The sequence below is a fragment of the Fringilla coelebs genome, assembly GCF_963513975.1.
Source record: "Fringilla coelebs genome assembly, chromosome: 4".
Lineage (NCBI taxonomy): Eukaryota > Metazoa > Chordata > Aves > Passeriformes > Fringillidae > Fringilla > Fringilla coelebs.
This window is the reverse complement of record NC_140032.1, coordinates 36,551,365-36,577,294: the sequence shown is the minus strand read 5'-3', so window position 1 is coordinate 36,577,294 and position 25,930 is coordinate 36,551,365. Positions and strand designations below refer to the sequence as shown.

At 50.6% G+C, this 25,930-nt stretch overlaps 1 protein-coding gene across 4 annotated transcripts; it reads right to left on the bottom strand.

Moving 5' to 3' along the window:
• Positions 1 to 25,844, bottom strand: LOC311153349 (uncharacterized protein; the record flags this gene model as incomplete). 4 transcript variants are annotated; one of them, XM_084205151.1, is made up of 7 exons in its annotated part: positions 25,652 to 25,844; positions 24,974 to 25,056; positions 24,267 to 24,326; positions 23,416 to 23,747; positions 19,600 to 23,257; positions 11,244 to 11,461; positions 1 to 597 (listed from the first exon to the last, which is right to left on the bottom strand). In XM_084205151.1, coding segments are annotated over exons 3-5 (987 nt in total). In that variant the 5' UTR covers positions 24,269 to 24,326; positions 24,974 to 25,056; positions 25,652 to 25,844. The 4 variants fall into 4 exon arrangements, 3 of the variants coding, with proteins under 3 accessions (XP_084061277.1, XP_084061278.1, XP_084061276.1); XM_084205152.1 differs by lacking the exon at positions 11,244 to 11,461; XM_084205150.1 differs by lacking the exons at positions 1 to 597; positions 11,244 to 11,461; positions 24,974 to 25,056 and having other exon boundaries at positions 22,605 to 23,257.
• Between the last annotated feature and the right edge of the window lie 86 nt (positions 25,845 to 25,930).

Sequence of the window (25,930 nt, the reverse complement as noted above, 5' to 3'; positions counted from 1 at the left end):
TGCAGTCAAGTGAGTTTTTTATTAAACTAAACAAAATAAAAAATTAAATACCATTTTTGCAATCTTGAGTTTTTTCTATTAATACCAAAAGGTATTGCATAAGTGACAACACAATTTACAGTGCGATATTTAGTGTTTGTTTCAATAACCAATTCTTATACAATGGAGCACTAATCAAGATAATAGAAACATCAAGTGTTTCATTATGCTTTCTGAAGAACATATTAATTAAAAAATCAGTATAACCTTGACTGAACAAATCAAAGACAGTAGAATTTATAAAGTCCTCTTTTAAAGCTGGAAAGAAACACATATTTTTATGACAAGTTATGATATGTTAGATAATTTCTCATTTTTCTTATTTGGTGTGAAAGTTATCCTGCATGTTTCTAAACCTGAGACCATCTCCCCTTAGTTTTGGCTTGACTGTAGAAAGCAGCTGGCTTTTTAAAACCAGCTATGAAGGAAGTCATTCATGTCCTTTCCTTAGCTCCCGGTCCTAACTCCTCAGTCCTTAATCTGCAGAATCTTCCTCAAAGGGAGTTTTGCTATGGACTAAATGCAACAGTGCAGGACTGGTTTGATCCACTTGTGGGCCTGGGAAAAAAAAAAAAAAGAAGAGAAAGATAATAAGGATTGTGTGTCTTTTCCAAGAGTGCATATTTTAAGCCTTGGAACTAGCACTTTCTTGTTTCAGTAAAGACAGGTATGGCCAGGATTGAATCCTTGAAGAATGAGTCTTCTAACACCAGACAAATAGGCCATATTTGTGTTTTATTGTGCAAAATGTGGAATCCCACTTTTCTTCCTCATCTGCCAAACGTTTCTGCATTTGGAGTTTATCCTGCAACAGCTCAGATACTCTGACAATGTAAGGATTGAGTCCTCACACTACCAGTGTAAGTGCAACAATCCCTCTGCTGACAAGGGGCTGGCCCAGTGCTCCAGCGCAAGTGACACACGGGAGGATGAGGCACCCACCCTCCCGGGAGAGCCTGTAAGCAGGGAGCTCTGCTCCCGGTGGGAAGTGAGGATTTCAGTCCTGCCTGGGCTGCACAAGCAGAGCAAGGCTCGCAGCAGGGGCACGGGGGCTCCAGATGCCCAGGGGGCTGCGTGTGCCTCCCTGGAGCGGTGTCTGTGGTACCCCTCTGCAGAGGGAGCAGACTGGCAGCTTGCAGCCCTGCTGCCCTCCAAACCCAGCTCTGCTGTGGGAGGTTTAGCACTCACTTAATGAGGACTGTGTGTGTGCATACATATGGATGTGTGTATATCTGTCTACACATACACACAATATAAATTAACTAAACATGTTACTAGGATACATCAGGAAAACCACATCCAAACAAAGAGTCCAATATGGAAAAAGCTATTAAAAGATCCCAGCATTTTAGCTTGTTGTGTATAGGAATAAATACAGGATTACAGGATACTAATTTTACATTTTGTTCCTTTCCTAATGGCATTTACAAGAGGTGCTGCCTTCTGGGGTTAAAGGAAAGATTGCAAACGAACAAAAGCAATTCTGATCTTTGCAAATAACCTGATGATCGTAATTTAATTGCCCACCTCAGGAAACCCTGATGATGAGCTCCAGGGTTAAAATTAAGTGTATCAGCCCTTTCTTAAATGTCCAAGATGCCTTAACAGGACCCTGAGCTCTGCCCATGAGCTTTTAAAAGAAATACAGGAAAGAAATTTTTTGTGCTCAAGTTCAGAATAGCCTCACACAAGAGCAGTACTGAAAGATGAAGATAGACATGAAGTTTATAATCTCCTTTTCATCACAATTTTCATTTAGACTGACTAGTTAGCCTAAGTAATTATACTCTTTCATCTTAAATACAAAGATCCTAATGCCTCCTGTATCACCCAAATTCTGCATTCTACACACAAAGCTGTGAACACAGCAAATCAGCCAAGGAACCAGAACTGTGCAAGCCAGGCTTCTATAGGAAAAAAGATCTGGGCAGTTAAAATCATTTTTAAAAAGAAAAATGTGTTGCAAATGTAGACTCTTAGCAGTAAGTGATACAGGCCTGTGACTTCCCTGGGCACCTGGCCCCACTCCTGTGCCTCAGATGACATGCTGCTGTAAGAGCTGGCATATCCACTGTATTCAGGCTGGCCACGTGCAATTTTTCTGGGCTACACCAAACGTGCTGTCCCCAGACACTCTGAAGTGTTAGGGCACGTAATTAAGTGCTAATTTAAATGGCACTAGTCATGTAACTGAAAGTCTATGATTTTTTTTTTTTTCTAGTCATGATTTTCCACACTGGAATTCCTCTTGGAACTGACTTTGAAGTCAGTAACAAGCCTCCCATTGGGTTTAATGCAAACAGAATCAGCCCTCACTGGAGTTTTTGGTGGAGCAGAGAAAAACATTTTTCCTGTTAAAAGATTTTCCTATTAGTACAAACACATAAAAGACTTCTCAAAGTTATAGTGTTAAATATTTTAATGTCTTGCCAAACCTCATCAATTCTCATTGTTTAGCGAAAATGGCACTGACATTCTGAGTTGCTAGCTATGGCATTTTCTGCATATTAAGATCAATAATATGCTTTACAAGGAAAAAAGGGTTGTCTAATGAAAAAAGTATTTTAAAAGTCAGGACAATCCCAACTGCTATGAATGATTATAAATTATGTGGTTATTTTTATGGGGGTGGGGTAGGGGGTGATTAAGGCTTTGGGCACATGAACCATACTTCCCCCACTTTCTTTCCTTACCAGAAACTGCACTTCCCAAAACCTCCCCTTATTGTCAGCTATGTGAATTCTGGTTGTGATTGCCAGTGTAAGGCACTACGTTTTCTGTTTTAGCATCAACCCTGAGTTCTTAAAATATTTCTTGGAATAGATGTCTTTGGCAGGCTCTAGTGACAGAAGGAAGGATTTGGTTCAGAAGGAAGATTTGGTTTCAATTTTATTGCCTTAAAAATTTGGTTCAAATGTCTCAAAAATTATGCTTTTTGGACCTTATGCTCTACTGCCTATTCAAGCAGCCTCAGCCTATATTAGATGCACGGGTTTGGGACTTTGAGTTCCTTCATTCTAAGCAATGCAGATGCACATTCAAAGGCCCCCTCACCTGTGCTGAGTTTGCCCTGGCTCCACAAAGACTGCACACGAGGCCAGACTAAACTACAAGGAATTTTTTTCTCAAATGTTAAGGGGAATATGAGCTCTGAAGAAGGGACCTAGGGAGGATAAGGAGCCACGTCGAGGACACAGCAGCATCTGTGGGTGGCAGTGGAGACAGCTGCACAGGGCCTGCAGGGTCTGTCCCCAAGGACAGGTGTCTGATGTGTGTGCACTCCCTGGGCACTCCAGCTGCAGCTAGCTCATGCCAATGACGCTTCCTTAGGTGGCATCCTGCTCTGGTGCTTTTGAGGACACGCCCTTCCAGCCACATGGGCACAGTTATGCACTGTCCTTACCCAGGACCGAAAAGTCCATCACCACTTTGTGCAACCCAAAGAAAGCAGGCCAGTTTGGACCTTGTCCAAAGCATTGACTGATTCAGACTGACATATCAGAGGCTTAAAAAACCTCCCTTCTTTTTTCCCTTGGGAATAAAATCTGTCACTTTCCTGCAAACATCTCAGCATTGCCTAGGTCTGTCAGGAATGTCTGCCCAGCTCAATGGCTTCTAGTCTTTTCTTGCATTGAGGTGGTGGAAAATAAATCTTTCTAGTCAGAAACTGAAAAATACTTTTTTATATACGGATATGAGGCTCTGGGGACCTTATTCGGCTCCTTAGGAGGGTTAAACTTCTACTTCTCACTCTCTGTAACAGTATACTGATGTCTGGGTAGAAGCTGTTCTGGTGTTGCCACAGGAGAAGGGAAGAGGGATTGAATCATCAATCATGATATGGAGATTAGTGCAGGGTCAAGAGAACGAAGACTGTTTCTCATCCCTGTCCTTTAGATGCCTGATATTACGTAAGCTACACACCAGGGTTGTGGGGAATGTGTCTGTGAATCCCCCGAAGCAGAGAGATGAAGATGGACATCCCTAGCTCCTTCAATACCTGCATGACTAACAACCTGCTCCGAGCAGTGGGGCTGCTGGTGCCGCTGTGCTCCATGCAGATCCCTGTTTGTGTGAGCATGGGTTACATGTGTACTGCCCTCACAGGCTCCTCCTGGGAGGAGGCACACCTTGTCTGTGAATCCTGAGGGGATTAGCTGCGACATACACACTTAGCCCTGTCAAGACCCAAAGGCTTCAGCGCATGTGTGCATGACTTCAGGCATCTTAGTGGCTTCCCTGGTGCCGGGGGAGTTCCTTGGTAAAGACATGATGATATGAGAAAGATAGTCTAAATTTGAACACCAGATTTCCACCCAATCCCCAGTGTTGCTCTGCTTGAGAGTTGGGCTCGTGTCCCAGTCAAGTAATAGGAGCTTCCTAGGTGTAGACGGTATGAAGGATTGCAGTGACTCTTTCTAAATGCTGTGTCTTGGAATCTCTGCAAAAACTGAGTTTTACTCTAGATTTGTTATGGCAATGAGAAATGAGCACACATAGGTGCTCATGCTACATATGTAGCATTTATTGTAGTGTACTGACTGCAGTACATTAACTGATGCGCACTAACAGACTGCTCGTTTTGTAACCTCTCAGTATAACACAGTGTGAATGATTGCAAAATTTTAATAACTATACAGAAACAAATAGTCATTAAAGTGTGTTACAAATTCCCAGTTTCCTCCTAAATCAGAACTTTATCTAAATTGTTACCTAAAATGTTTATAAGACCTTTTTGAATCCTCATGCAGAGCTAAATGGTCTTAATTCCATTTACCATCTCCTATCTGCTCTCAAACAGTCCAGAGCCATAAAATCCTTCTCTATTTCCCATTACAACCAACGTCAGATGACTCCATGTCTATGATTCCAGACCCTGGCAGGTCACAGGACGGGCCACATGCAGTCATTAAGCAGGGGTAAATGAGCATCCATAGGGTTCTTGGACTTGAGGTAGAGATATTTGCTGTGTTTGGCTGAACTAGATGTTGGCTGGAGGAGCGTAGATGCAAAGAAAGTCAGATATTGATTGCAAGGGATGAGTTTGGAAGTGGACTTTGAGCTGACACCTAATTTGTACAAGAAAGTAGCAGGAGATGAGTTAAATCTTCAGAGGCCCAAAAAGATAATTAAAACCACCCCTGAATGACAATGGCTACTAATTTGCTGCAAGTCACTGTATCCCCATGGAGGAAAAAAAAGGGAAACTGGCAGCACCCCGGGCCGCTTTGAGAAGCTGCATGTATGCTGTTTGTACTCACAGCTCATCTCTATAGGTTCCTGCTGCTCCTTTACGGTGCCGTGAGGGTGCTGGGGAGCCAGGTCTGATAGGGCAGAAAAACGCCAGGAAACTCGTTTTGACAGAAAAGTCTTGCGAGGCTCCCATGTGTGCTCCACATTGTCTATCGCGTGCCTTTGATGTCGGGCTCGGCTCGTGGGAAGGCGTGAGGCCAGATCCTCATTCCGGGCCGGGAGTGCCAGCCCCGCACACCCATCGCACTGACAGATGACACCGTGCAGTCCCAGGTGAGGATCCAACCGCTGCCAGCACACAAGGCAGCCTTTGACATTTTTTCCTTCTGTTTTCTTACCCTTTTTCTCTCTATTTTTTTTTCTCTTTATTTTTTATTTCACTTTTAATTTTTTTCTTTCTAGTATTTTTCTATTTTTTCCCCTCTTGTATTTTTCTTTTTTCTTCTATTTTTTCTTTTTTCACCTTTCTCCTTCTTTATTTTGGGGGGGGGGGAGGGGAAGAGGGTTTTTTTAATTTTTCTTTTTTTTTTTTCTTTCACTAATGACTAGGAGTTTGCCGTGCTTCTCGCTGCAAATGCGGTTCGTTCCTCCCGAACGAAACACGGTCTCAAATAGCTGTCTTCCCACTAGGCGCAGGCCAGAGAGAGCCCCGGGCGCTGCCCCGCAGAAGGAGCGTGCCCGGCGGGAATCCGGCCTGGCTGCTGCTCGGCCTCGTACCTGGCCTGAAAAGCAATTCCCACCTTCCTGCAGAAAGAAAGCCCTGCTCAACAGCTCTGAGCTTCCAACTCCCTGGCTGCAGGGGCTCGGCAGCTCCCTCTGCCTTGCTCTGCGTCCGCTGTCGGCGTCGCTCTCAAGACAGCGACGGCAAAATACTAATAATCAAAACGGTGGGAGTCTCTCCTCTCCTCTCCTCTCCTCTCCTCTCCTCTCCTCTCCTCTCCTCTCCTCTCCTCTCCTCTCCTCTCCTCTCCTCTCCTCTCCTCTCCTCTCCTCTCCTCTCCTCTCCTCTCCTCTCCTCTCCTCTCCTCTCCTCTCCTCTCCTCTCCTCTCCTCTCCTCTCCTCTCCTCTCCTCTCCTCTCCTCTCCTCTCCTCTCCTCTCCTCTCCTCTCCTCTCCTCTCCTCTCCTCTCCTCTCCTCTCCTCTCCTCTCCTCTCCTCTCCTCTCCTCTCCTCTCGATATTATTTTTGTCCTTTCTTTTAACGAAGGTCTGAAATAATTGTTTTGATGTGTTACATGGTGACTTCATACAAGATTATTAAAGGAGGGGTGGATGTATGCATTTATCCATGATTTTTGAACACCTCAATATACAATTATAGGAAAAAAGAAAAAAAAACCGCCTGTTTTTTTATAACGAGGTTTTTAAAAGCTCTGAACTATGCCGCGCGAATTTTGGAAACGAATTTAAGGCACTTGAGTAAGTTTTGCAAAAAGAACACGAAGAAAAGCCAACCTCGCCTCTCCGCAGCGCACCAAGGAGAGATCTCATCCTGTTTACCTACTGTCAGCTGGGAGCTCTCTCCTTCAAACTGGTTTTATTTTTTTCTTAGAGCCTGAAGGGGGGTGTTTGGTATCTGCTCGTAACTCCAGGCACCTCTTGCACCCTCTGGTAAATGAGATAGCTTTCTGCCGGGAAGCGCCGGAGGTGACACCGTGCTGCCTCTCAAACAAGGCACTCGTGTCCCGCTGCCCCACCTCGCCCGAGCAGGGGCAGAGTCAGGGAAATCCTGTCCCTTTCCCACGGGGTCAGGGGCGGGGGGCGAGCCACAGCTCAGCCCTGGGAGGGGGAGCCGGGCAGGCCCCTCCGCGAGATCCACATCCAAAGGACACTCTTATCACACCCCGTCCAAAGGACACCCTTATCACACCCCGTCACACCACAGCGCATGTCCCGTCCTGCCCTATCAGCAAACCGCAGCATTTCAGTCAAGCTCCCACCTGCATTGATGCATGCATGTTGATATGTGGCTACATATATATCATATCTTTGCATGTGATTTAATATTTATCATATGTAAAATGTATATCTAAACAGCCCTGACTTTGTGTTGCTTATAGATTTGCAAGCTTTTGAAACAAATGAAGGGAAATTACAGGACTAACTCACTATTCTTTAAAAAGGTAACTGGAACAATCGAATATACATTCGACTGTAATAGTTTATCATGAATTTATCGTATATGCGCGTGTCCGCAGAGGCGGGGAGGAGCCGCGCCGCCCGGGGAAGCACCTGGGGCAGGCGGTGGGAGGGGGGATGTGTTTGATCCCCCCGCTGCTGCTCGGGTGGCTGCGATATTCGGCGTTAAACACCAGCTCGGCTCCTTCCCATCCCGTCTGCGCCTCTGCAGTGACAGCGGCGGTACACTGCCCTGGCGGCTCCCGGGCAGGGGAACAGGAAAGCCAATGTGCCCTGCGGGCGAGGGCGGCCCGCTGTGGGGGCACACGGAGTCCTGCATCCCGCCGGTGCCGCCTGCCCCGCGCAAGGCGGCGAGTCGGCAGCGGCGGGCAGCGAGCGGTGACAGCTCCCCGCTGGTCACAGCCGCTGGCACGGCCCGCCCTGGCCCCCCGGGGAAAGTGTGTGGTGTCCGCCGCTGCCGTGCTCGGCTCCCAGGGCTCTCAACCTCGTCTGCAAAGAGCGTTCTTTCCCTGGAGGTCCTCCGAGCTTTCGGCTTGGGACTCCATGTGCATTGGGATAAATGGTACCGGAGATGAAACGCCCTCATCCTCGGGGTGGGCACGGTTTGCATCTATCCCCGACTCCGGCCAGCAGCAGGCTGCGAGGAGAGACCCTTGGTGGTTACACCTGAGCGGCGAGGGCGTCTGCACGGCTGGTGCGGCACACCCCAGGGCAGGTCCCTCCGTTTCGACAGGGCTTAGAGGCCTGAGGGCCCTGAGGGACAAGGGGGCTCTGTACTACACCCACATCCGCCCTGCTGAGACGGCCGAGAGCGTGGAGTGTTTGGATCGGGCTGGGTGGACACGGGCGGCATCGAGAGCAGGACACCAGGGGGTGACGGGGAAAAGCCAGGAGAGGCGGGAGAGCTGCTACTTCGCGAGCAGATGTAACCCGGGTGAGGCTCCGCCGGCCCCAGGAACGTGGGGAGAGGCTGCAGCCGGCCAGGACCTGCCTAGGGGGTTGTGCGTGTCCCAGCCGGGGAAATCGCGTCCCCCGCCTGGGAATCAGCCTGTGCCTCAGGCACTGTCCTGGCACCGCACCCGCAGTTTCTCCCCGTGAGGAGCACTCCGCAGCCAGCCCGCAAGACATTTGCCGATTGGGAGAAAAAGCATAATCAGGGCTGCGGAGTGTCCCGCCAAGAGCACATTACCCGTGGATTTCCCTTTCCCGCCACAAGAATTTAACGGGTTTTGAACGGAGGGCAAACGCGAAGCTGAGGGATGCTGCTAAGCTTACAAGGCTAAAAGCGCTCGCCAGGGGCTGCGGACGAAATAGCTAAAGGTACATCCCGCTCACGTGGCGCCCACCGACCTGGTACCCCAACCTTCTCCAGCACTATTGCAAATTAAAGGCTGATTACGAACTGAGGGATGCAAGAAGAGGCACATCACTGTGCCTGGAGGGCTAGAGGGGAGCACGGCAACTCTGGACTCCAGAGATGCTCTCACTTTACGCCGGGGCCAAGTCCTTTGCTTGGTGAAGACAGACACGCCGGACAAATCCCTTCAGGCTCTGAATGACAGCCTACATGTCCCACTGCTTGGAAGGCTGGGCACAGCTGGCCTGACCGCTGAACATTGCAGAGTTAGGAGTTTTGGGTGAATTTGGTGCTTCTCAGAGACGAGTGCTCTTGCTGCGAGCTAGGGAAGACCCCAGCCGAGCGGTTTCCCTGGGTACAGTGTTTGCAGGTTTGGAAAGGCGTGGCAAGAAATCTCACACGGCATTTTCCAGTGACTACTTCAGTGGAAAACAGGACAGGAAATGCTCCCCCGATCGGCTCTTTCCTGCGGTGCGCGTTCGGTTATCGCATCGTCCCTCTGCGCTCAGGGAAAAAGAGGCCCTGTCCCTGCCCTTGGCCTTGCGGGGTGGCTGGAGGCGCTGGGCGAGGTCAGCTACCGCCGCAGCAGAGCGGAGAGCGGAGGAGCGGAGCGGCTGCTGCCCTCGGCCCTCCTCGGGGCCCTAACCCCAACCCTCCCTCCGGCTGGGGCGGTACCGGCGACTGTGACGGGCGGCTGCTGAAAGGTGCGAGGCTAAACCAAACCCGAAAAATAGCCCCCATTAAAAAAAAAAAAAAAATCCGTCAGCCACAGGTAAGATCCATTCTGGTTTTGATACACACAGCCCCCCCCCTCCCTCCCTCCCTTCTTCCCCCACCGTGTGGCTTTCCTGCCGCCCGGAGGTGCTGGTTGCAGAGTCCAGGCCACATAGCTGACCCCCAGCCAGCTCTCCACGCCGAGAGACTGGCATCTGAAATATTACCCGGGGAGCTGGACCGGCTCCGACAGTATCGCCCCGCTCTTCCCCAAAAGGTATCCGGGGAATCCTTCCCCTCCCTTGCCCGCCGAAGCCCTTTCAAAGAAAGTCAGCCCGATGTGTGAGCCTAAGTACGAGGCATCCGAGGAATTTCCACCGGGGAAACGACCCTTTCGGCGGGCTGGCGGCGCTTCCCGCTCCGCGGCCGGTCCTGCCCGGGGGCTGGGGGCCGCCAGGCGCAGCCCCTGGCGGGGCGTACCTTTAGGCATGGAAGCGTTTAGCGGTTTCGGCGGTATTAACTCCTAACAGGGTGTGAAAAGTATTGGGGATTGAAAAAGCTGTGGGAAAGTGGATTCTTTCCAAGTCAGGCGGGCTGGAGTTTTCCTTATTCTACTGGAGGACACCTTGCGCTGCTCCTGCCGCAGGGCCCCCAGAGGAGCTGCCCCTTCCCGGCGTCTGGGAGCCAGACAGCCCGGCAGGTGCGATGCCCCTCGCAGCTTGGCCGTGAGCTTTTATAGGTGGAAAACACGGCATCGCGTTTTGCCACTAGCCTGCCCACCCGTGTCACCCTGCCAGCGCCATGGCGCTGGGCGTGGGAGATGCCGCTCGGTGATAGCTCTTCAGAAGGGGCCCCGGCCTTGCCAGGTAAGGTCTTCCCATGTTCTTCTGCTGCGGGAGCGGAGGCTGGGCCTTGCTCTGCCTCCAGCCGCCGCGGCCCCAACCCCGACGTTCTTTCCTCCCAGCCCTGCCGCCGCAAGCGGCACAGCGGCGAAGGCACGGCCGGGCTCGCAGAGGCACCCGGACAAAAGGACTCTTCTCCCAACAACTTCTTTTTACCGGTTTTCACCCCCTTTCTAAACTTTTTAACCAGTACGTCCGGGTTATTTTAAAGTGTGACGAGTCCGGAAAATGACCACGGTACAAATATTTCAGACCTGATCAAATCGAAGCAGTCGCTAACACTTTCTCTAATTAAGCGGATATTCACACCGCTGGCCCGGGCCTCCCCCAAGGAGCATTGTGATTTGTAACCTGTGTCCGCATTCAAACTCTGCCTTCTCGCGGGGGGGGGAACATCGAAAATTGAAAAAAAAATCTTAAACCTCGGGATCAAAAGATTAAGAATGAGGATGATGATGATGATGAAAATGATTATTCTAACGATATTGATGATGACGATGATGATAATAATAACAATAATTGTAATGGTTGGTTTCTCCTCGCCATGGAAGACAGCGATGGCAAAGAGTTGGCTCCTGGTAACCTGCGCTCGCCCTGACCATGGCTGTCCCCGGGAGAGAAGGCAGCTGCAGGCACCGGTGCTGCCAAGCTGCCTCTGTCGCCGCCCTGCCTTCCCGCTCGCCCAGCGCCGCCCCTCGGGTCGAGGGACGGCGGGTCCCGGTGGTGTTACCGAGTGCGGGGCGGTGAAACCCCCGCCAGGAAGGAACCTCTAAGGGCTTCCCGGGAGAAAGAGGTGCAGGGCGAGCCGCTGGAGGGGGAACCGAGCGTCGCATCGCTTACCTGGCTTAGGCAAAAGGCACGGCAAGAAAAGCCCTTCTCTGGGAAAAAGTACAAATCTTCCTCAAGCACTCCCAGACCCGCGTCCCGGGTGATGCGCTTGGCCAGCGGAGGGGAAAGGCACCGGCCACGGCTGTTCCGCGGAGCAGGGCGGGAGCGGCTGCAGCGTCTGGCTCGCTCAGCGGTTCCGAGAAACCCCGAGACAAAATGACAGGCTCTTTCTGTGGAGAAATCAATTTCTAAGCATCAGAGAGAGGTTTTAAACAAATAAACTTAAAAAAAAAAAAAGCCCCCCTCCGACTTGTGATTGAGAGACAGTTAAAAATAATTGCCCCTGTTAAGAGACAGGAGACCAGGTTACAGGGAAAACTACCTTCTTTCAAAGCCCGCTAATGGCCATACGATTCATTAGGTTACTTAATCCTAATAACCTTGCTAGCATCAGTCCCGGTGACCCAGCCCATTAAGCACCACCAGCGAAACCCTATAAAACAGGCAAGGGGAATGTCCAACATCTGAGCACATTTATTAGCATTATGTTCCTGAGATAACATGCCCCCGGCTCCCCTGCATACTGCTGCGGGCAGGTTGGGGAAAGAGGGAGCTCTGTTTTAGGGAGGGCTAGCACAGGACCAGGACTCTGTGAGGCGGATGGCTGGTCCCACCGTCACTGTCATTCACGGTCTCCCCTTCTCTCTGCTTTCCTCCCCCGGCCCCCGTCTCTCCAGCCAAACAATAGCTACATTTGTGGCGAGCATTTTTTCCTACTGATTAAAGCCAGGCCAACCAATGGCAGCCAGAACGAAACAAAACGCAGAGAGTAACATTTCGATCATAAACGGGAGTTAACAACTCAAAAAAAAAAAAAAACAGAAAGAAAAAAGGGGTGGGGGTGCGGGGCGAGAGACAAAAAGTCTCCCTTACACCTAAACGTGCTAGTGAGTCAATGCCGTATCACCCTCCGTGAAGAAGGAGTCGGCTGAGGGGGAGAGAGGGAAAAGAGAAGTGAGGGAAGCAGCAAGGCCGGTTCCTCCCGTGCCTTCCAGAGCTGCAGACAAACCAGACGCCTCCCCGGCATCTCCCTGCCAGGGTGAGGTCTCTGTAATTTACGACACGCGAGTTGTTACGGTATTTGCCGCTGCTCGGAGCGCGGCTGCTCAGGGCGCAGGCACATGCAAGCGATTAGAGGAGCGAAGGGCTCTCTCTAGCCGGGGAGGGACCTCTCCCAGCGCGGCTGTCACCCCCTTCCCCCGGCCCTCTCCGGGCAGGCAGGTCCACTCCGCTCCCACTTTGGGTGGCTCCCCGCGGCCGGCGTGAAACCCCTCCCAGGATCTGCGGAGGAGCAAACCGTCTTTGACTCTCTCTACCATCTCCCTACCAACGCTCTTTATTTTTCCTTTCCATCGCTGAAGAAGAATGTGCCCAGAGGCAGCGTTAAGAGGTGCCGGCCCGGGGTAACAAGGGCTCCCGGCGGACGGCGGTGCCAGGCTCCCTCCGCTGCCCACCCAGGCAGCAGGGAAGGGGAGGCGGCAGGAGCCGCCGGGATACCGCCCGGTTGAGTCGAAGGTGATCAGGCAGCGTTCAGCCTCCACAAAGAGCTGACGCGACCCCTCGCTATTTTCGCAATAGTTTTAACACTCTGGCAGAGATGAAAGCAAGGAAAGCAGCGTGGAGGGAACGGCTGGCCCTGCCGAGCTGCCCATGCCCGGTGTTGCCGGCTCTGCGGAGGGTTTGCCGGTGATTAACCCTGAGGGCTGATCCTGCAAGCCCTCCTCCCCGGGAGAAGTATCCGCCGTGCTCGCCGGGGTGCCGGGGGCACCGGCGGCTGCCCCGCAGTGGGGCTGGGGGCGAGGAGAGCCCTGCGCCCCGTCCCACACCTCCGCAACTGACCTCAGCCATCCTGCTGTTAAACGCTTTGCCTCTTTTTAAAATTTGCTTGTTTTTCCTCAAGGGCTATTTTAAGTAATAAAATGTTGTTCTGGCTTGGAACTTGTCATAACAGGAGCCTGCTTTATTTATTGGGTTATTTATTTCTTTTACCAGCAACGATATTCCGAACACAGGCCGGTTGAAAGAAGGAGTTTCCAAAAGCAAGGGGAAAATAGGGCGTGAGAGAGGGGAGCAGTGAGAGAGAGAGAAGAAAACAGAGAGAAGAGAGGGAGAGGGTGAGAGAGCAAGACAGAGAAAAAGCAAGAGATAAAGAGGGAAATCTAGAAGAAAGCAAGAAGGAAGAGAGAAGCAAGAAGTGGAAAGAAAGCAAGAAAGCAAGAGCAGCAAGAAAGAGAAAAAGAAAGAAGGAGAGAAAGAAATAGAGAGAAAGAAAGAGAGAAAAAGAAAGAGAGAAAGAGAGAAAGAGAGAAAGAGAGAGAGAAAGAGAGAAAGAGAGAAAGAGAGAAAGAAAGAGAGAAAGAGAGAGAGAAAGAGAGAGAGAAAGAGAGAAAGAGAGAGAGAAAGAGAGAAAGAGAGAGAAAGAGAGAAAGAGAGAGAAAGAGAGAAAGAGAGAAAGAGAGAAAGAGAGAAAGAAAGAAAGAAAGAAAGAAAGAAAGAAAGAAAGAAAGAAAGAGAAAGAAAGAAAGAAAGAAAGAAAGAAGAAAGAAAGAAAGAAAGAAAGAAAGAAAGAAAGAAAGAAAGAAAGAAAGAAAGAAAGAAAGAAGAGAAAGAAAGAAAGAGAAAGAAAGAAAGAAAGAAAGAAAGAAAGAAAGAAAGAAAGAAAGAAAGAAAGAAAGAAAGAAAGAAAGAAAGAAAGAAAGAAAGAAAGAAAGAAAGAAAGAAAGAAAGAAAGAAAGAAAGAAAGAAAGAAAGAAAGAAAGAAAGAAAGAAAGAAAGAAAGAAAGAAACCCACACATGCCAGCTTTTCAAAATTAAAACAAGAAGCCCTGAAGTATTCATTTTGGTATTAATATTATTTAACATTAAAAACTCCGGGAACTTCAAACAAACTTCTTGCAGGGAAAGAAAGAGAAAAGAACTATTCTCTGGAAACCATTTGTTCACAGCTCGAACTGTGCCGTGGCTTAGAAACAAAACTCGAGACGCCCAGCCCTGTCCCTCCTCCCCCCCAGCATATATCTTTTCAGCACACATTTTAAAATAAATATCCTTACGAGTCTTTCCAAAATGCCTCCTTGTTATGAATTGATAGGATACAACATACCCCAGCTGTGTGCCTGGGAGTTGGGATTTAGCCCTTTAAATGCCCGGACAACATCTGGGGGGGAAAGAATTACGGCGGCTTCGCCCCCTGCGCTGGGTGCCGCCGGCGGGGGCGGGGGCCGCGCCGCCCGGTGCGCGGGAGGTGAGGGGCGCTCCGCGGGCACTCCCGGGTGCCACGGCAGCCCCGCGGAGCCGCAGCCGGCCACTCGGTGCTCTGGGCGCAGATAACCCCAGAGAGAGCCCCCCAACTAGGCGAAGGAGAAAATGGTGCTTTTTCTGACTCTCCCCGCAAGCTCTTTTAATTTTACCATGCTTTTTGTCCTACTGCTCAGCAAGTCAACATGAAAAACATATTCAGTATCTAGTTTGCATAGAATGTAATAAAATAGCCGAAAGGTTGCCAGGGATCTCCTCGGAGGTGTCCTGCTTGGGAAACAGGGGCCGAACAGGCGCGTTTTTCGTTCCAACATAAAATTAGTTCAACCTCGACGGTATTTTCGTGGACGTTTACTTAATAAAGTTTTTCCGTAGCTATTTTGTCCCAGAAGAGTGCTTATCATTAAAAAAAAAAAAAATCGCAGGAAGAATTTACAGTGTGATCTTCTGCTTTGGGGCTTGAAACAGGTGTCAGAGCTCTCTTCGGGGAGAAGAAAAAAAAATGTATATATACATCAATCTACATATATGTGTATATACACGCACACACGCGCGTGTGTGTGTAGACCATTAAATTAAATGACCGCTTTTCTTTAAACAAAAAAAAAATTAAAAAGCAAAAGAAAAATATTACCGTTTTAAACACCTTCTCTGCTTATACATCTTATACTCAGAATATATTATATGATCTTATCATGTTTCACTCTCTATTTTCTTGTCGATTTTAATGAGATGCTGTAGTGGGAAGCATCGCCGGCCATCTTTAATAAGATGTACACTTTTAATCTTATGTTTGGGTACGTCTTCTTAGAGTTGGACAAGTAAAAAATACCTTTGTTTTCAAAAATAAGAAAGGCACGCGAGTAATGGCATTGCGAATGACGAAAGATTATGGACATATATTACAATTATGGGCCATCACAATTTAAAAAGTATGATGAAGCACATGTTTGAGGTGATCTACCTCTAGAAAATGAGTTACAGTTAGTTACTGTCTCTTCTCGCCTCCCTGTGTCCAACATGATATTACCTCTTCTCCGCCAAGAGCGGGGAGAAAAATAAATTTTAAAAACCCCGAACTCGTTGTCCTTCGGGGAGCACAATTTCTAACCGCAGTTTTACAGAGGAGGAGCCAGTGACCAAACAAACCCTGAGGAGTGAGCCCTTAACCCAAGGTGATGGACAGCTTTTTAATCCATGCCCTCACATATACGTTTATGTCCACATATTTCTACAACTACTGCCTAATGCACCAGCAGCGCCTTACTCTGGGAGAGGCAGTGCGTATAAAACCCTCACAGATCTAGTGATTTGAGGTTGCCACTTGTTTTGGGGAAGCTCCAGAAAGTTTAAAAACTGTGTGTGGAGATAATTGTTCCATTCCTTTGGCACCCCCCGCTCGGCAGCGCAGACGCCCGCCGCGCCAGGTACGGGCAGGGCGAGGGAAGGGATCCCCGGCCACCGCCTCCTCCCGCCGGTGGATGTGCGTGGGATGTGCCCGAGGGACCCCCGCCAGGGCACCGTCCGGCACTCCCGGCGCAGGGAAGGCGGAAAGGGGCGCACCCCCGCCTGCAGGAGCCTGCGCTCCAAACCACGGGCTTGACTCCCCTCCCTTTTACCCCCGGGACTCGCACCACAGCCAAGCCAGAACCGGTTTCCTAAAAGCAAGCTGCCTTCAGAGCCCTTTAAATCCCAGCCCGGCCCCGGGATCCAGCGCACACGAGGATGCTGTACGAAGGATGCCAAGGCAGCCCCGACCCGGAAAGTGCGGTGGATTCAAGGAGGGAGAGCAGTGAAATACTGAAAGCGCTCGCAGCTGGCAGCTCACCGCAGTACCCACGGCAGGAGGGGCTTCGGAGCAGACAGGGGGTCCCAGCCCCTGGGTTTGTGCCCGCGCCCACCGCACACGCCCCCGCCAGTGTAGCAGTGGAGCTCCGGCAATGCAGCCAGAGCTTTGTTTGTTTGTTTCTTTTTCTCTTTTTGAACTTTCCCCAGAAAGTGCGGAATTCACAGGCAGGACACGGCAGCAGGGAAACGAGAGGGTTCCCTGCCCTTGCGCTCGCCCAGCCGCGCCCCAGCCACAGGAGCTCCCCGAGGCTGCCTGCACCACCCCGAGGATGGATGCGCTTCATGCCCTTGTCGCGCATGGAAACTCAGGCCGTCCTGCGAACGACGTGTTGCCTAAATAAAGATAAAACGTGCTATACATCACAGGCTTTCCCGGTTATTCTCAATGACTTGTCGATTCCTCCCCCCTCCCCATCCATCCCCCTAACCCCCCCGGCACACGTGCAATGATAGAAAATGGTTTTAAACGGCGAAGGGTCACGTAGAGCCATCCCGATCGTTTAGCAAAAATAACAGAGCTATTATAGAGCTGAAGGAAGGAGCCAGGGAGTTCACCCACACGTGCTTCAGTACTGTGCCTCGACTGAACGCACACACATAGGCAAATGTATGTGTGTGTGCATATATATATATATATATATATATATATATATATATATATATATACATACACACACACATATATATATTTATATACATACATATATATCTATATATATATATACACACAGGGGCACCGTCCCATGTGACCCTCAGGACTCTCTCATTAGGCCGTAAATACGTGCACAGATGACAGTGAGCGCTCCTGTAGGGATGGGAGGAGGGGACGCGGAAGGGCTACTTGTGTCTTTGGGATGGAAACTCACATAAAGCCTTTTACGAGAGATCAGGAGACAGCAGTTGCTCACTAACCTGCTTTTCTCTCTCTCTCTTTTTTTTTTTTTCATCTCTATTGCCGAAAACTGGAAATAATTAAATTCTTTAAAGGTTTACTTTCGAAACCGTCGCTGGAGTAAACTATGATTCAGGTGTAAATAATTACTAAAGTCATGAAAGCGGCAACTGCTACATGTGGTTTATTCATTGCTTGCCCTTTTTTCTTTTTCTTTTTTTTTTTTTTAGTCGTTTGATCATTTTCATCCCTAACTGTCTGCCAAATTCACATATTTGTAATTTACTAAACTTTATCGTTCCTACCAGGATAGGGATGTTGTACATTAGTTTCCAGACCCGTCCTGCCTAGCCCCAGTGAAGAAGCCTGGCTGGATGCTCCTCAAGAAGGGATAACGCTATTACCCTGGTTTTAGAGCTGAATAAAAGATGCTTCCCCTTTCATAAACGCTACCAGACCCACTCGATTTTAGGCTCCCGAGAAGAAATGAATTATTAAAGGAAAGAAATTGTTTAAACACAATAGTTACTTGGCTAAATGAAAGCAATCCCTTGAGCAAGACTAGCAGGGTTTGGCCAGAGAGCACAATAATATTAAGTATCCATTAAACGAAAATCTTAGAGAAATGGGACAGACATGGACGTATAATATGCAGCATATAAACAAAAGCCCAGGATTTACTTAATGCCTGTTTTCTTCAGCCTGCTTCTACATTTTTTTTTCTTTCGCCAACACCACAACTTCAACCCATTTGACTCTTCAAAAAGCCATGGTGGAAAAATGGCAGGAAACCGATTTTTTTTTTCTTGCCTGTGTCTTATTTTAAAAAGTAAATTTTGCATAGTAAGCCACCACTTGAACATGTTCTGGTGTTGTAAAAATGTTTTTTATCAGGCTGTAAATTACTGCCACTCTGACAGAGCAGCCGGAAATGTAAATCACACCGTAGAACTGAAGTTATGAAAAAGTTTGTTCCCTTTTCCCCGTCCCAGGAAGATCTCGGGGCTGCTGGATTGGGAAGGGAGGGGAAAGGCTTGTTTGCTATTTTCCTTCTTCACCAAACTGTTGGCTCCACGGTGCCTGGGACTTTGATGAGAAAGAATGGACAATGTGCAGAGTCCCTTCCTATGACACCCAGGCCACCGCCACTTGGGAGGTCCTTTGGCCTAATGCAACCACAGCTAACTGCTCCCAACAGGAGGCTCTGTGGATCAGGCAGGGTCACAATTATACTTCTGCTAAAGGCAAGAGTTGCCTTAAAAAAAAAAAAAAAAAAAAAAAAAAGGACAAAAGGAAGGGGGGGGGGGGGTGCGAGTGGTTGAATTACAGCCTTTCAATTCATTTGGGGAAGGAAGGACCGAGAGCGGGGTTAGTCGAAACCGTTTCCAACAGGCATGAACGAAAGGAGGTTGCTTGCATCCAGAGGGAAATTAGGGGGAATGAGGTCCGGGGCGCTCCGCAAGGGGCTACTCCGACCCCAGGGCTGCCACGCCAAATCGCCCATCGGGAGCAGTGGGCCTTCCCCGCGACCCTGAGAAGTGTTTTGAGGGCTCGTTCACTGACAGGAGTTCTCCCTGGTGCCATACATTGCACGGGCACTGCTTCTCTGAGGTAGGGAGGAGAGAGCTACACAACCACCGTCCACAACGAGCCCTCAGGCATTGACCCATCTGCACGGAGGGGGGAAGAACTCCAGGAGACGCTACAGCCGATCGCCTCTGATTTGGGCACTCGGGGGGCATCAATATTTTATGGAGGTGGGAGGACAGGAATATTGAAATTCCTTATAAGTCTCGGGGAGACAGAACTGTTAAAACACGAGCCTCTTGCATTTAAGAGGTGAAAAAAAGCGGGGAGGAGGGAAGAGAGGGGGGATGTCCCGACCTCCGTCGCTTACTGGGACACCGGCTGCCGGCCCCTGCGGATTCGAGTTGGCCCGTCCTCCCGGCTCCTGGCAAGCCGGCCGGGTGTGCTCCCAGAGCCCGCGGCCAGCCTTCCCCAATTCCTCCGGCTCTTTCCCCGGTCCCCCGTTTAAAGTCCCCAAAGCCCCGGTACCGCCGGGTCGGGGGCTTTGGAAGGATCCGGGTCCCGGTTGCTGCCTCCTGCCGCGGCGGGCAGGACACGGCGAGGGGTCTTGCCTTGTCCCTCCATTCCCACCTCGTCCCCGCGCCTGGGACAAGGGGACACCTCAGCCACCCAGCTTCGGCAAACTCCTTTCAGGCAGCGAGATCCTACCGGGGGAGGAGGGACCGGCTCCGGGGATCACTTCGGCCGCCGGCACCGGCCCCGCTCCCGCCGCCCCCCGCTTACCTGAACGACGGTCCCCGTGCTCGGCGACGGGCTCTCAGCAGGACAGGGGTGAGAGGGGTCGCCTCAGCCCCCCGGGTGCACAAGGGCTCGGTCATGGCCCCCCGCGCACCCCAGAGAAATCCGGCGGGAGGAAGAGAGAGGGAGGAGAGAGGAAAAGCCTTTTTTCCCCCCTTTCTCTCCCCGTTTGAGCCGAAGTGACCCGCAGTATCTGGAGAAGGTTTTTGAAGACGTTTGGGAGGGAGGGAGAGAGTTTTCTGCTGAGAAACTCAATCTGCCATACAGTAGCGACGGCATCTGGGATCTGTCACTGCTGACAGCACCACAGGGCACAGACATGATCTTCCGCACAACACTGCAACTCCCCAAAATACCCTCCTCGCTCCCAAGGTATCTGCCGGGTTGCAATCGCGCTCCTTTGCCAAAAGGGGGAAAGCAACCTGAGCCCCCGCAAACAAATACACCGAGGGGAAGGCAAGAGAGAGCAGCCCTGTCTCCCCCTTCCTCTTCGCGACGCTGAACACTCGGCCGCCGAGGACGCAAGGCGAGAGACGATGTCATGCTCGGAGGGCGCAAAGGCCATAAATGTAGGCTCTCGCGACGCTAGATTCCCGGGAATGACTTTAATGAATAATTTCGGAGACAGTTACGGCTTTAGGTAATTACTGCGCGGCTCTATGAAAACCAGATTTGGGAGAGAGGCAGTCAAGGCCGAGCCGCGTGCTTCGGCTCGCCCCTGCCAGACCGCTCCAGACACCACCTCCCCCCATCGCCGCCCGACCCCCGGGCGTCCCCGGCCTCCCGCACCCTCCCAGCTGCCGGGGTCCTCCTGCGGGCAGCGCTGCCAGCCACTCTGCGAAGGCTTGTGGGGGGAGCAGCGCCTAATTTTTTTTTTTTTTTAAATCTCTTCCGCCTCATGTATTTTCTGGCAGGACGTTTACTTGTCTTTTAGGCCAGTTTTAGAAAACTTCTCTGGGTTTGCACATGTATTTATCTTTTTAAAGAAGTTCATTATAAGCAGCTGTTGCAGCCTATAGCCACATACGGCATGCAAATAGAGACCCCTATAGGAGAGTCAGCCTCTCTATTACCCCCACATGTTCGCTCAATAGACGAGACCGGCGAAACCATCCTACTGCTCCGCATTAAAATTGAATTGTACATTTTTCTACGGAGTCCTTTGGGCAGCGGAGGGGCTTGTTTCTGCTTTGAACAGCCTCCACGGTTAGCAATTAAAGGGCTCCGAGATCTCTCCGAGATCAGGCGGGCCCGCTGATCTCCATTGTTCCGCTCACACATTACTGCTGTTCCCAGAAGGCCGCTCCGGGGCAGCCGCCCCTCGCCCCCAGCCGCAGAGCCCCGGGACACGGGGCGCTCTCCGCCGGATCCCGGGCCTCTCCCGGCGGGGAGACGGCTCCTGCCTCGGGACAGGGGGCTGACTCCCCGGGGAGCGGTGCCGGGACAACAGCCACAGCCCTGCCGCAGAGCCGCCGCCAGGCAGAGGTCTCCCACAGAGGGAGAAATAGGATTTTGCTGTGGGCTTTTTTTTTTTGCTGTTGTTTGGGTTTTTTGTTTGTTTTTTTATTTGTTTGTTTTGTTTTTTTCCCCTTTACTTCAACAGCTTTTTAAAAATTCACTTACTCCCGCCCGACTGCCTGGGTCGGCGGTTGTGGTGGGAAGCCGAGCTCACAGCATACCGTTTGCACTGATTCAGAAAGGAAATGTTCCTTTTCCTTTCGAGATTACAGATAGACACAGAGGAGCGTTGCGGTATCTTAGGGGGTTTATTTTATTTTATTCTGCTGGAACAAATAAATGGAAGTATTTTAAAATTTATTTTTAGGGTCACATGGGGCTTTGTTTTTCTTTTCTCCCTCCTCCTGGCAAGCGTATTTTACCGCGAGAGTTTAATCCTTCAGATAAATTGTCTAACATTATCTTTTTCCTCTGGAGACGAGATCAACTGCTTTCTCATCCACCCCCCCGCCCGTCCTTCCTGCTAGTAGCACTGATTGTAATGTACAGCTGGACAAGTGTCAGCCGTCCAAGACTGCGAACAGCCACTGGAGGCTTAAGTTGTATTTATTCAGTTATTATTTTTTTTATCTCCTTGGGGGAAAAATACAGTGATACGAAACATTAAAAAAAATCGTAAAGTAAAAAGTTTGTCAAAATAAGCGCATCAAACGTGGTTTTGGGTCCCGCTGAGCCAAGACTGGCTGTTCAGCGTGACAGTCAGCCAGCCCCCGCTCTCAATTAGAGGCGATTCATTAGGATTTAATAGCAGGTGCAAAGCCATCTCCTTGCCAGCAGCACTGCCGTTTGGGTAGGGAATCGTCTCGTTTCACAGCAGCCTCCAACTCTCCCGGCTCGTTCTCAGCCTGACTACCACTTTGGATAACGGGGTGTCGGCGCGCCTGCGACTGCCCGCACGTAAGCGCTGCACTTTGTTTGGCTAATTTCTCCCTGCCAAGACACAAGGTGGAAATCTGCCTGGCTCGATATTTGTTTTGGAAGACAGCGCTGTGAGCGAATGCGCTGGGAGAAATCGGGCTGAGATAAAGCAAGCGCTGGGCCGGGGGCTGGGGGGAGCGGGGTGGATGGGGAGTAACCCGCTTTTGCTCTCTCGAAGTCCCAAGCAGACAAATAAACAAACAACCTCGGCAGCAAACTCAAGAAGAGTCGGAGCCTTCGGGGCTCAAAACCGGGCTGTACCGAGGAGCCTGGGGGCTGGAGTGCCGCGTCCCACTGCACCCGCATCCCAGCTGGCGGCCGCGGCCGGGCCGGGCTTGGAAAGCGTCACCGTGATTACACCCAAGTGGAGAGCAGGATGGCTCCGAGCCGTCTGATCTGACGTCAACATGTCTCTAGCTCCTCGCTGCAAGATAGAGGGAGCAGAGCCGGGGGAGGGACGGCTCTAATCATTCCCAGATGTCTCTAATAGCAGATATAAAGACTTATATAGTGTCTGAGAATAAATTTGTAATCAATGCTCTAAAATCGCATCATCAAAGCAATGGTATTTCTAGAGGAAAACGGGGTTGGGGGAGGGAAAACTGAGGAAGAGGGAGACACACACCACGCTGGTTTGGAAGGAGGCAGGCACAGGGAACCTCAGAAATCCGCCGGCCTCGCGGCTTGCTAAAATTTATGTGAATATATAATTCAGATAACAGCTCTGCTTTACTCTCCATTGTATGTGACAAGTTGAAACAGCTGAACAGTAATTGGCCAATTAGAAATAGAAAAGATCGGAACTCGTTTGCAAAGGCATATATTTCATGGACCGCAGGAAAAAAAAATCCCAAATTAAAAATATATAAAACATTGATAAGCCCTTCGTTACAGCAGAGGGGATTACGTCTGTAGGCGTGCAAAACGCGTTTCCTTCCCATCGCTACTTGGAGATTTCTTCTGGGGATATTTGTGAGCCGCTGGGCGAGTACGTGTGAAAAAGGAGGATTAAGGTTAGGTTTCCAAGAGCAAAAAGAGGATATTTTGCTTAGAGGTTTCACTATTAACCTTTTCTCCCCACCTCCCTGCCCACCTTTCAAGTTCATGCTGTCTCCATGGCATCCCCCAGTCCTGTTTATATCCCGCGTATGGCCCAGCGCTCGCTCTGGGGGTGTCTTTGGCTTGGCCGAGAGGCCCCGTTGTACCTCTTTGACAACGATATCAAATGAGAAATAATTATTGCAATAATCTTTTGAGGCAAAGAAGAGCTCCTGGGAATCACGGAGGAGAGGGGAGTATGTGTGGAAAAAAAAAAAAAAGCCCAGACCACAAAACTAAGCAAAACGAAGAAAAAAAGAGCCTCACCGCATTTTTTTTTTCTCTTTTCTTGCCGGAGTGCAGGCATGGCATACACATCCGATAGCAACGAGGTCCCGCATGTTGCAGAGTCTCCCAAAACTCGGTACTGCCAGCGCCTGATAGGCTCGCTGCCAGCAGCGGAGCACAGAGCCGGCCCCTCGCTGCGTCCCCGCTTTCCAAAATCCAGACGAGCTCTAAAAATCCACTCTGCTGTCTTCCTCGGGGCGCCCAGGGGACACGCAGCCGCTGGGGAGGTCCTCGCCTCCCTGCGAGGGGGTGACGGCGCTGTTTCGGGGCCGCAGCCGGGCCCGCGCCCCGGGGAAGCGAAGCGCCGCTCCCTGGGAGGGAAGGGGAGGCGGGACGTCACCCCGGGGAGTTTTGTCGCTCTTCCTTTTCAAGGGGAGAAAAAAATTAAAATGCTGTGTTCTCTTGAAAGAGAGTAGAGGGCCCCGCTCCCTTAGCCATGAAACGAGGTTACAAGCCTAAAACACGGATCCGTGAGTCAGTCTGAAGGGGACAGGGCTTCAGCGACCCGGCTGCTCTCCACCCTGCCCTCCCTTCTCTCTTCCTTCCTGCACCCACAGAGAAAAGTTGCTGGGTGGGAAAGGCTGCTATCCTCCTCTTACGTGCCTTTAACCTCGGTAAAAGCTCCCAAAAATGTTTTGGCCCCGAGGAATTACCGGACAGATCGGCGGGATGCCGATGTCCCCGGGTGCGGGCAGGATGCGGAGCACAGCTCTCCGCTGTTATCAGGCCTCGGCTCCGCAGGCGGAGAGCTGAGGCCAGGGCACTGACATCCCCATCTACCATCAATTTACCTTCTGCTTCCCCATTTAGCTTTTAACGTCAAAACCTACATTTTTGTCGGCTCCGGTCTGTCTAGGGCTCCTGTGATTTAGCTGCGGGAATGGCTGCGCCTGAGAAAATAGCAACATCCTCGTTAGTGAGCAATTAAAAGAAATCCTCCTTAGCGGATTCAGAGGGTTCTGATAAACTGACGTTACAAAACTGTAAAATTATTAATGTGGAAATGTTTGACAGGCGATTTCTCTCCAGTTCGGAGACTGGATATCGGAGCCGCCCGTCGGCCCTACCGTGCATCCCCCGGGGGAGTTGCAACCCGCTGGGTCGAGGGAAGACCCAGTATTTGCAGAGAGGCTGCCCATGGTGTGCCCCACCGCAGCATTCGCAACTATCCCTCACCCATTTTATTTTTTCCTGTGCCGCTACCAAAAAATAAAACCAAAAACCAAAAAAAAAGTTAAATTGTTTGAGCAGGGAACGCAGAGTTGCGAGAAGCGCCAGTTCATCAGCTGGGCAACTAATAGGCAAGGAAAAGCGAACAAGGGGGCAGATTTCTTCTCTCCAAGTGTTATAAACAGAGGCAAGTGTCTGTAAACACAGACCCACGCCGGAGAGCAGAGCCGGGCTGCCTGACCCGACGGGAGGGAGGGCACATCACTTTTGTCTGGTTGTTGTAACCCCGCAACCTCCCCACTGTCAGCAGGGGCGGCGAAACGGCGCAGGGGCTCCCTTATCTTTTTATGGGCAATTGCACATCTACCTATGCTTACTGCTGGGTCTGGTTGGGAACCACTTCCTTAGGCGCGGTGGCACGGGAAGGCCGGCAGGTATGCAGCCCTGGACCTGGAGAGAGACCCAGCCTGGTTTAAGTAGAGGTGATTTACGTAAAAGTTTAAAATACGAGCCCTAATTTTATTATGGAAAAGGTGGAAAACATTGCCCTTAATCAGGAATGGACAAAAAATACCTAGGCCAGCTTCCTTTGGTGAAAACCATTCATTTTTTTCGTTGCCTGCCTACGATACAGGATGCCATGCATTTCCCAGCATTGAGCTCTGCAGCTCGCCCTGGTACTGGGGAGCAGAAAAGTCACCAGACTGGCACCGGGATCCCAGTAAAGGAGTCTATATACGGGGCTAAATATTTAAGGGAAGGAAGGTCTTGTTGATGAAGCAATAAACGTACTAAAAAGAGCCAGAGCATGGACTGCTGCAGTTTGCAGCTGGATAAAAAAGGTTAAAAATAATTATACTCGCTGCGGCGTACTGGAAACGTGCAACTCCGGAGAGTTTTAGGAACCACAAAGTTAATATTAAGTTCATCGTAGCTCATTGTAAATCTTACCTATTCCCTACAGCACACCCTCCCCACCTCCTCCCCCCCAGACCCCCGCAAATCCCTTGCCTTGTTCGCTCTTTCTTCCTTGACGTAAAATTACCTGCTACATAATCGCTCCGAGCAAAGCTCGCCAGCCTCCCTCGCCTGCCTCCGGCCCCTCTCCGGGAGGCCGCCCCCGCTCCGGGCCCGCGCCTGGCACCGCGGCCGCCCGGGCTCCGCCGGCGCGGAAACGGCTCTGCCGCTCCTGACCCGCCCGGGGTTTGCACCCTTGTCCATTTCCCGTTCGCAGTGGGTCTCCTGCATGGAGAACACCACCACAAGGAATTCCTACTCAGATGAACTGCCGGTTTCTGTTCAACACTCATGGCGCTGGGAGATC